Consider the following 10,814-nt stretch of genomic DNA (forward strand, 5'->3'; position numbering starts at 1 on the left):
TGGACATCTATAGGAGGATGTACCTTGGTGTATGCTTTTTGCTGATGATATCCTTCTCGTGGATGAAACGAGAGAAAAAGCCCAGGAAAAACTTGAATTATGGAGGTCTATATTGGAGTCTAAAGGCCTTCGTTTAAGTACAACTAATACTGAATACATGGAATGTAATTTTAGTAGTAATAGCTCTAGTGACAGAAGTGTGATTTTGGGTGATCAAATTATTAAAAGGTGTGAACGATTTAGATATCTTGGGTCCGTTGTTCAAAGTGATGGTGATATAGATGAGGATGTTAATAGTAGAATTCAAGTTGGTTGGTTGAAGTGGAGGAATGCTTTGGGCCTTTTGTGTGAAAAGTACCACTAAGACTGAAAAGAAAATTTTATAAGACGGTGGTGAGACCTGCAATGCTCTATGGCGCTGAATGTTGGGAATGTTGGCCTGTTGGCCTTTAAAAGAGAAGCATAATAATAAGTTAAGTGTTGCTGAGATGAGAATGATTGGTGGATGAGTGGCTTCCACACTTAGAGACAAAATACGGAATGAATATATTCGTGATAGGGTTGGCGTAGCTGCTGTGACAGACAAAATTAGAGAAAGTCGTCTTAGATGGTTTGGTCACATTAAACGTCGACCATCTGATGATCCGATTAGGAGAGTAGATGTTTTAGATTCAACTTGTGTTAAGAAAGGCAGAGGTAGACCTAGGAAGACTTGGGCTTATTGTATTAAAAATGATCTTAATTTACTGGAACTAAATGAAAATATGACACTAAATAGGATGCAATGGAGAAAAAAGATTCATGTAGCCGACCTCACGTAGTGGGATTAAAGGCTTTGTTGTTGTTGTTGTATGTTTCATTTTATCTTATAAAAATGTTGATTTTTAAAACATATATATTAAAGTTGTATATTATATATTTTTTTATTTTTACTAATTCTAAGTTTTCTATTTTTTGAACAATTCTTTTTTTTAATCTTTCTATCATTTCTCGGATATCTTGTTGATTAAAACTATTTCTTATGTAAAAAACATTAATCAAAGTGTCTCATTTTGTTTGTCCTTCGTAACTTTATAACCAATTCGAAGAAATGTAGACTCTGGAAACTCTTGGATCACTTCACCACTACTACTAATATTAGTCAGCACTCCATAATGTCAATATTTTGAGCAAATAGGCTCAATACCTTTTCCTTTGCTTTCATTCCAATAAATAATAGTCTGTACAATATATTTTAGGTGCATAATATTTTGTATAATCTATTTTATGTAACTTAATTAATATATATTCTTAATCTAAATATTTAGCTAAGAGGAAATAATTTGTGCAAATATAATATTTTTCTTTTTTGCAGCATTGCGAAGAAGAAAACTTTTTATTCTGTCTGATTTCATTTATTTCTGATTGATATCCTCTTTCAAATTCATGCTAGCTGATCAGAAAATATTAATTTGCTAATAAGAAACTGATGACGCTGTCGAGAAAGAACCTCAGTAAATATATCAACCTTTTGAATATTAGAAGTGATATGAGATTGAGATATAACACCATCCTCATAGGCTTCTCGAATGGAATGCCAGTCTACTTCAATGTGTTTTGTGCGCTCATGAAAGAAGAGATTAACAACAATCTGGATAGCGCTAGTATTATCTACATGAAGAGAAATAAATTCAAGCTGAGGAAAACCAAGCTCAGCCAGCACGTCCTGAAGCCAAATGATCTCGGAACAAACAGATGATGTAGCCGATATTCTGATTCAAAGACGACTTAGATACTCGATCTTGTTTCTTGCTCTTCCAAGAGATTAAAAAGTTGTCGAGAAACATGCACCATCCAGTAATAGATCGACGTGTATCAGAACAACCAACCCAATCGGCATCACTATAGGCTGTCAAGGTGATAGGAGATTCCACAGAAAAGAACAAACCACGATGAGAAGTACCTTTCAACTATCGAACAATACATCGAACTGTGCTAAATGGAGATATGTAGGTGCTTGCATAAATTGACTAACTTGTTGCACAACAAATGAAATACCAGGACGCATAATAATCAGATAATTAAAGCTGCAAACCAGTTGTCGATATAGAGATGGTTTAGATAGAAAGTCACCAGATAGAGAGATGGTTTAGATAGAAAGTCACCATCATTCTGTTGATATTTGACATTTACTTCCAAAGGAGTATCAGTGGAACGACCATCTTGAAGACCAACCAAAGCAATGAGTCCCTTCGTATAGTTATGTCGATGAAGAAAAATACCAGCGACATAAGAGTAAACCTCGAGTCCTAAGAAATAAGTTAATGACCGCAGCTCCTACTGAGGCAGAAGATCTTGGTCAATGGGAAGCAAATGATGCTCAGATTGTTTCTTGGATTTTGGGATCTATTGAAGCTCATATGATGAACAATTTTCGATCCTTTGGCATAGCTAAAGAAATTTGGGAATACTTTACAATCAAGATAATTCTGCGAAACACTTCCAATTGGAACTGGACATGAATAATTATAATCAGGGTAATCTTTCAATTGAACAATATTATTCTGTCTTTCTAAATTTATGAAGCGAATATACTGGTATTATCTATGCTAAGGTGCTGAAGGAGAACTTAGCTAGTCTTCAAGCTATTCATGAAGAAAGTAGTCGTGATCAATTTTTAATGAAACTAAGATATGAATTTGAAATTGCTTGAGCTGGGTTGCTGAACAAAGATCCGGTTACTGCGCGAAGAATAGAGATTGACGACACAAGCTACTATCAGTACAACAGGTGGATCATCTTAAATAATAAATATGACATGTGCTGCCAAGACCAAAGGGAAGGGACCAGTGCAATGCTACGCTGTAAGAAATTTGGTCATATTGCACGGAATTGTGAAAATAAGATACATACTTATTGCAAACAAATGGTCATACTCTTATGGAGTGCTCTACACGACCCCAAAACCGCAAACCACAAGGACTTCATGCCATGGTATCCGACACCCACAATCCTGCATTGACATCCACATTTTCCACAGTTGCTGACAATAATCAAAAAACTGTCACACCAGATATGGTTCAACAGATGCTTCTCTCTGCCTTTTCTGCTCTCGTCCTTCAAGGGAAACGTAAAACTATTACTTCCGTTCTTTCTCCTTGATTTGTTGATTCAGGCGCCACAAATCATATAACTGACATAGCTGATTTATTGCATAACCAACAATCATACATTGATACTAAACATGTTCAGGTTGCTAATAAAAATAATATTCGAATTACGACAGTTGGTGATATTAACTTCTTCTTTAGACATGTTGCGGAAAAAGTGTTGAAACAGTCAAAGATCGGCTTGTAGCAGTCGAAGATCGAAGAGATTGCAGTCGTGATCGCGATAGTCGCGATTGATGAGAAGATCGCGACAGAACTCAAACAAAGCGAACAATTGAAGGGAGCGGATGCACCAGAGGTCCGATCGAAGGGAGCAGATGATCGGTCCGATCAAAGTCGAAGATCGACTTGAAGCAGTCGCGATCGCGGCTGTCGCGATCAATGAGAAGATCGCTACAGAACTCAAACAAAGCAGACAAGATGCCGCCGAACTCAAAGACAAGAACGAGCGCTCCGACGAGGAAGCGAATAACAAAAGCTAAAATTCTAAGGATTCACACCGATTAAAGCTTTGATACCATGTCAATATTTTGAGCAAATAGACTCAATGCCAATGCCTTTTCCTTTGCTTTCACTTCCTTTGCTTTCACTCCAATAAATAATAGTCTGTACAATCTATTTTAGGTACATAATATTTTGTATAATCTATTTTAAATAACTTTAATACATATTCCTAATCTAAATATTTAGCTAAGAGGAAATAATCTGTGCAAATATAATATTTCCTTCTTTGCAACATTGCGAAGAAGAAATTGCGAAGAAGAAAACTGCGAAGAAGAAAACTCTTTATTCTGTCTGATTTTATTTATTCCTGATTGATACATAATATATATTTTTAATAATATCATCATATCTTGGATTTACACCTCATACTGCTTAAAGGAATTGTTGCGGTTTGATGCTAAATTTGAGGGAAAATAAAAATAAGTTTAAAAACTCAAACTAGCGGTTGTAGACTCATAAGCAACCCATAAATTATTGATGTTTCATTTCATTTACTTCACTTTGCTTCGCTCTAAACAAGCCCTGTTAGGTTTTATAACTTAATTCCATCTTATCTTATAGGATTAGACTCAAACTGTGTTTTTTTGGTATTGCTCAATTTATAATTTTCCAACTGGTAAGATGTATTTACACATGTATATAGGTTGGCTAAATCTTTTGGGTCAAATTAAAATGTTCGGTTTCAACTTCTCTTTCCGTAGAATTAACATTTGACTGAATTTTTTCTCTCCACATGGCATAAAACTAACGTACAAATGTCAGAAATTTATCCTTTAGCATAAGTTAGATTGCTGATGAGACTTACGTATCTACATTTTCTGGTGTTCTGATCTTATTTACTCATTCCCCTTTTGATTCAAAGCCTCTGATTGACCTTTGGGTTTCAGTGAAACTCGTTCTTCAGCATTAGAACAGAGCCTTCGGAAACTTGGTGTGGAAAAGCTCAGTAAAGAGGATGTACAGAAGATGCCATGGGAGGTTCTAGAGGCCAAAATTGGAAACTGGATCCACTATATGAGAATTGCTGTAAGTTTTAGCTTGAATATCAGGGTTATATTCTAATTTTTTTTTTATTTCATGTATTTAATTACACTCAAAACAGGTGAAACTCCTATTTGCTGCAGAAAGAAAAATCTGTGATCAAATTTTTGATGGTATCGATGCTCTTAAGGATCGCTGCTTTGCTGAAGTTACAGCAGACAGTGTGTTGATGCTTTTCAGTTTTGGGGATGCTATAGCTAAAAGCAAGAGGTCACCAGAGAAATTGTTTGTGCTTCTAGACATGTATGAAATAATGCGTGAGCTTCATTCTGAGGTTTGTTTGATTTGTTCACATACCTTGCACAAAAAGATTGAGTTATCTTTCTTTCAATTTGGATTCTGGCTCTCTATAGGTGTGGGTATGGCTGAGCGATAAACTTTTTCTGAGAGGGGCACAATTTGACTATTTAAAAAAGTCTCAATTTTTTATTTCAAATTAATAGTTTGAATTATGTATGCATTTTTTTTATTATTTTTATTATATATTATAAAAATAAAATTAATTGTAAATTTTAAGAAAAATAAAATTTTTTAAACTTGTTATTATGATTTGAAGAAAGACAAATACATAAATATAAATAATAAATAAAAATGTTTATTTAGATCGTTATATGTATGTTTGTATATATATATATATATATATATATTAATGAAAAGAGCTATTCATAGCTCATTACGTGTTTATATCAAAGACGGTTACAAATATTGGAGGAAAAGAGGATCCCCGCTAAAAATAAAGAAAATACATATCGTCATAGAAGTTTCTCTTTCCGCATTACAACTCCACTCAAAAAAGAAATAAAAATGAAACAAAGGTAAATATAAACCAAAATTACATGTATCTAAACAAAACGTATACCCAACAAATGAAGTATACTCCATATGAACATGTATAAAAATTGAAACAAAGGTAGCGAAGGTAGCAAAGCCAAAATCAGACGTCTTAAAAGTCAGAAATAGCATGAACAAGCATATCCCAAAAATCCAAGACCTGTAGCTCGAAAACTGTGAAAACACCAAACAAGCAAAAGAATAGAAATGAGCAATGTAGAAAGGTAAGGCTCTACGTTCTTCCAACCCTCCATCTTGAAAAGCAAAGAACAAATAAGGAGCCACGATCCTGTCCAGGAGAAAGTGAAAACCTCGTATAAATTTGGAGCTATGAGCCTCCATATCGAAGTGATTTACCCCAATCACAACAAAGTTGTAAAGCTGGAGCAAAAAGCTAAACCTCCAATACTCATTCTCAACAGTATTCCCAAAAAAATTACTGCAATAAGTCCCATATACCAGCTCTCCACATAAACTCCCCAAGCCAATACCCGAAGCAAGAACCATCTATGAAACCACCAAATTGTAGCAAAGTAAACCTGCTCAACCGTAACCAAAAAATGGAGCCATGGGCCTCCCAAATTATTCATCACATACTAGGTAATGGAGCCCTGGGCCTCCATGCAAGTATTATAAAATCATCTACCATATAATGCATGTATAGATACTGTCTGCTCCACCAATAGCAGACAACTAAGACACCCTGAGATAAGTTAAGAGGATTAAAAATAGCCCAAAAAATAGCCTGGGCCGAAACATACCACCCAGCCAAAGAAAATATGCTAAGAGGAACCATCCCTACGAATATAAGGAGCATCGATGTTGTCACCAATCAACAAATGTGCAAAGAGGGAGGGGGGGTAGATCCCACCCTACAAATATTAGTGGCACTACCTAAATTAGCAAGCTAATTAGCGGGTTGGTTACCCTCCCGATAATTGAAACTCCACATAACATTCATATTGGAGATTAAACCTTTGATTCTCTTAATGTAATAAAGGATCTCCTAAGGGGCCTCGACGCCATTAACCAAAATATCAACCAAGATGCGATAATCACATTCAAAAATAATAAAATGGCAGCTGAGAAAATGAGCCATAATAGCAGCTGTTAAAATGGCCCAAGCCCCAGCCTCTATTGGAGTATCAACATATGAAGGAGATGAAAAGAAAAGTATACAGTTTCCTGCATAGTTTCTAGCAATGCCACCACAAGCAGTACAATTGGCTTTCCAATTTTCATCCGTGTTAAACTTAATCCACCCCCTAGGAGGTGGCCGCCATCTAACCAAAATCGGTGGATGAGGAAGCCTCCTCTCATCCATATTTGTATGTAGGGCTGTCAATTTGGCTCGTTATTCGTGAACAACTCGTGTTCAGCTCGTTCGTTAAGCAGCTCGTGTTTAGCTCATTCGTTAAGCCTAACGAGCCGAACATGAACAAATTTTTAAGCTCGAATGTAAACGAGTCGAATTTATATAATAATATATTATATATATTTATGTCTAAGTTTAAATCATAACACCTCATGTGACAATGTGGTTAGCGTCTTCTTTTGTATATATTTGATTCAGGTTCGAATCCCACACTTTACATATATTTTTCTCAATTTTAGTTTAACGAGCCAATTTCGAGCAGAACACGAGCCGAACACGAACACGAATATTTAAATCGAGTCGAACACGAACACACTGTTCACGAGCCGATTTCGAACACGAGTCGATTTCGAACACGAGCTATTTTGAACGAGCCGAACACGAGCCAAGCCTGAGCTCGCTCAAGCTCGGCTTATTTACAGCCCTATCTGGATTCCCCATAGACAAAATTATTGATGCCCGAAAAGAAACTTTTTTTAAAACTCTCCATTTTCCATAACTTGTTAATGTATGCAATAATATTAGTAAAGACCATCATATTCTGAATGACATTTCCTTCCCTTACCTTCATGAATAATGCATTTCCTTCATGAATAATGTCATTACGAGCCATCCAGATAAACCAACGTATGATGTAAGGGTAAATTTGCAAGAAATGTTTCTGCTTACTGTCCGGATTACAAATCATAGTAGTGAGCAAAAGATTCCTCTCAAGAGTGACGATAGTGCCAAACCACAAGCCAACCTTCCTCCATATAAATAGTGAAAAGGGATAAGAGGACAAGAGAAGAAAATATGCAATATGCTCTATAGTCTCCTCTGCCGAATTACACAAACAACAACGAGAGGTGATTTTCAAACCTTTCAACTTTAATATATCATCACAAGGTATTATAGAATGGAAAATGCGCAATGCCAAGAAAGACATAAATTGTTATATGTATATATAAAATTAATATTAAATTAAAATATATAATTATTAAATATATAATTAAATATATTTTAGTTACTTAAATACTATTTAAATAATATGACATATAAGCAACTCCGCTAAATAAAAAAAATTGTTTTAACTCCAATAATTTATGTGCAAACGATTATCTTAATCGAGAGAAAGATATGTCCAAAAGTGTGATGTGTATTTAAATAATTAAATACCTAACGCAATTCCTTTTGTCCACCAATATTCTGTTTCTATGAATATATTATTCTTAGCCATTAATATATATATATATATATATATATATACATGCATACATACCTACATATAGATAAATATGTATGTATGTATCTCTCTCTCTCTCTCTCTCTCTCTATATATATATATATCTGTGTGTGCGCTCGCGCGTGCGTGTGCGTGCGCGTGCGCGTGCATATATGTATTATCTTTGTAGAATAATGCAGATCTTTGTAGACTAAAATATATATTCCACTTTTTGATAAGGTTTTAAGAAAACTAGCTTCAAAATCATGCATCAGTTTTGATAGTTTCAACGATTTTATCTGTTTCAAAATTTAGTTTTCATATCATTTTGATTTTGGATATTTAAATATGATGTTTTTTTCAATGTAATTAGGATTTAAAATCAATGATTGAATTCATAAAGAATTTTGACGATTCATTGAATATTTTTTTAATGTTTAATCTAAAATCAATAATTTTGAAATGAATGCGAATGTTAACCTAAACATTATCTAAGATTTTGTCAGAATATTTATAAATTTTGGACTGCAAGATATACTTGTGATCCGCAACATTTAATGATATGCTTTATTCAAGACGAGCCTCGAATCTGGAACCTCAGGGGGCTTACTCACTTTGCTAACCAATGAGCCAGCTGACGCGCACAAATATATACCTTTTGGCGGGTCCATGCGCCTTCAGGCCCCTTCTTGAATCCGCTAGTGGGTGTAGGAGTTTGATGTTGTAGGTGTTTTAGTTGCAATGTACTTACGTCACTTGCATATGTGAGCTTAATATTTGAGAATCCTTATAACCTTTTTTTTTTGGATAATTGCTATCCTGATGCTTAGATAGAGCTATTACTTTTTTTTTTTAAATCTATTGTTATTTCTAGTGTTGATCATTACTACATCAATTTGCAGTGAATAATAATTTCAATGCATTTAGTCTTATTTATAAAAAAAATATATACTAGATTGAAACAATATTTGAAGGAAAAGCTTGTTCTGAGATGCGGGATGCTGCTCATAGTCTTTCAAGGCGCTTAGCCCAAACTGCTCAAGAAACGTTTGGTGATTTTGAGGAAGCAGTGGAAAAAGATGCAACAAAAACTGCTGTGCTGGATGGAACTGTGCACCCGCTGACTAGCTATGTGATTAACTACGTGAAGTTCTTATTTGAGTATGTTCTGCGCTCTTTTCCACTTTTGACTAGCAAATCTTATTAGCTGTTGTGAGCTACGCTTCCTTCTAATTTCCATGCTTTAGATCCGGACAACATCAGTCGCTTCATTGTATTAGGTGTTTTATTTGGCTTTGCTGTATTTTTTTCTCAGCCAAGTTCTAAGAAAAATTCTTTGGAGAGTAAAGAAAGGTGTTGATATGCCTTATATTCAAGTAATTAAAGATCTGTATGCTAGAGTTGTTACTTCTGTTCGAATAGATGGAGGATTGACCAAGTATTTTTCTATGTCAATTGGATTACATCAAGGATCGACTTTAAGCCGAGTCATTCTTTGATAAATGATCACTATGAGTCAGACTCAATAGAATTTGATCAATCCTTTTTTCTGTCGTTAAGGTGGAAAACTGAACCAAGAATTCTCTTTCTTCATCAGCAATCGAATCACTGTTCGCGACCTAGAATTCTATTCATCATCAATCCAATCACCGTTCACGTTTTTTCTTTTTCTTATCAATAAATAGATCTTTTTACTCGTTCGACTTAGATGTCTCGTATTTCTCAAAAAAACGATTCGATTGATGAGATTTGGTATGATACTTACAAGATCGATGAGGTTAAGATCGATGAGATTGATCTTCCAATATTTCTTCTAAGAACGTATTGATTTGACCCCATAAGCGGGACCACCACCCAATAGCATGTTGCCACCAGAAGCAGAACCCTGTATTTCTTCCAGAGAATCTCCTAATTGTTCCAGAACAACTAAAAAGCTTTGATTGTATCACTTAAGTTATAGAGAAATTCCTGAATCTAAGAATTTAAAATGAATAGTTCTTTATTACCCAGAAAAAAATAACCACTTAGAATAGCGAAACAAATTAGATTTGTAGAGAAATACAAAATGATATGGAAATGAGATTCATTTTGTCTTTGGACCAATTGTATTGTTTCCTTGTCCATTCCTATACGAAGCCTTTGCATATGTGTTTCTGAGTACTAAAACCAAATACATGGAATGTTATTTTAGTAGTAGTATATATAGTGACAGAGTTGTAACAGTGGGTGATCAAAGCATTAAAAGGAGTGAACGGTTTAAATATCTCGGGTCTATTGTTCATACTGATGGTGATATAGATGTGGATGTTATTAGTAGAATCCAACTTGGATGGTTGAAGTGGGGGAACGAATCGGCCTATTGTGTGATAGAAAAATAATGCTTAGACTAAAGAGAAATTTTATAATATGGTGGTAAGAACTGCAATGCCTTGTGCCGCTGATTGTTGGCCTATAAAAGAGAGCATAAAACTAAGTTAAGTGTTGCTCAGATGAGAATGCTTAGGTGGATGAGTGGCTTTACATATTGAGACAAAATGCATAATGAATATATCCGTGTAAGGGTTGGGGTAGCTCTAGTGGCAGACAAGATTTGAGAGAGTCAACTTAGATGATTTGGTCACATTAAACACCGATCATCTGATGATTCAGTTAGGAGAGTAGATGTTTTAGATTCGACTTATGTTAAGAATTCGACTTATGTTAAGAAAGG

At 34.8% G+C, this 10,814-nt stretch overlaps 1 protein-coding gene across 1 annotated transcript in view; it reads left to right on the plus strand.

Moving 5' to 3' along the window:
- LOC110025266 (exocyst complex component EXO70A1-like) overlaps positions 1 to 10,814 on the plus strand; it is a 46,610-nt gene that overhangs the window by 8,217 nt on the left and 27,579 nt on the right. Inside the window, exons 5-7 of the mRNA XM_020725650.1 lie at positions 4,541 to 4,679; positions 4,756 to 4,968; positions 9,060 to 9,265. Of these exons, the coding sequence (XP_020581309.1) occupies positions 4,541 to 4,679; positions 4,756 to 4,968; positions 9,060 to 9,265 (558 nt within the window). The remainder of the gene's footprint in view (positions 1 to 4,540; positions 4,680 to 4,755; positions 4,969 to 9,059; positions 9,266 to 10,814) is intronic.

This window comes from Phalaenopsis equestris, unplaced genomic scaffold, assembly GCF_001263595.1.
Source record: "Phalaenopsis equestris unplaced genomic scaffold, ASM126359v1 Scaffold000297, whole genome shotgun sequence".
Classification (NCBI taxonomy): Eukaryota; Viridiplantae; Streptophyta; class Magnoliopsida; order Asparagales; family Orchidaceae; genus Phalaenopsis; species Phalaenopsis equestris.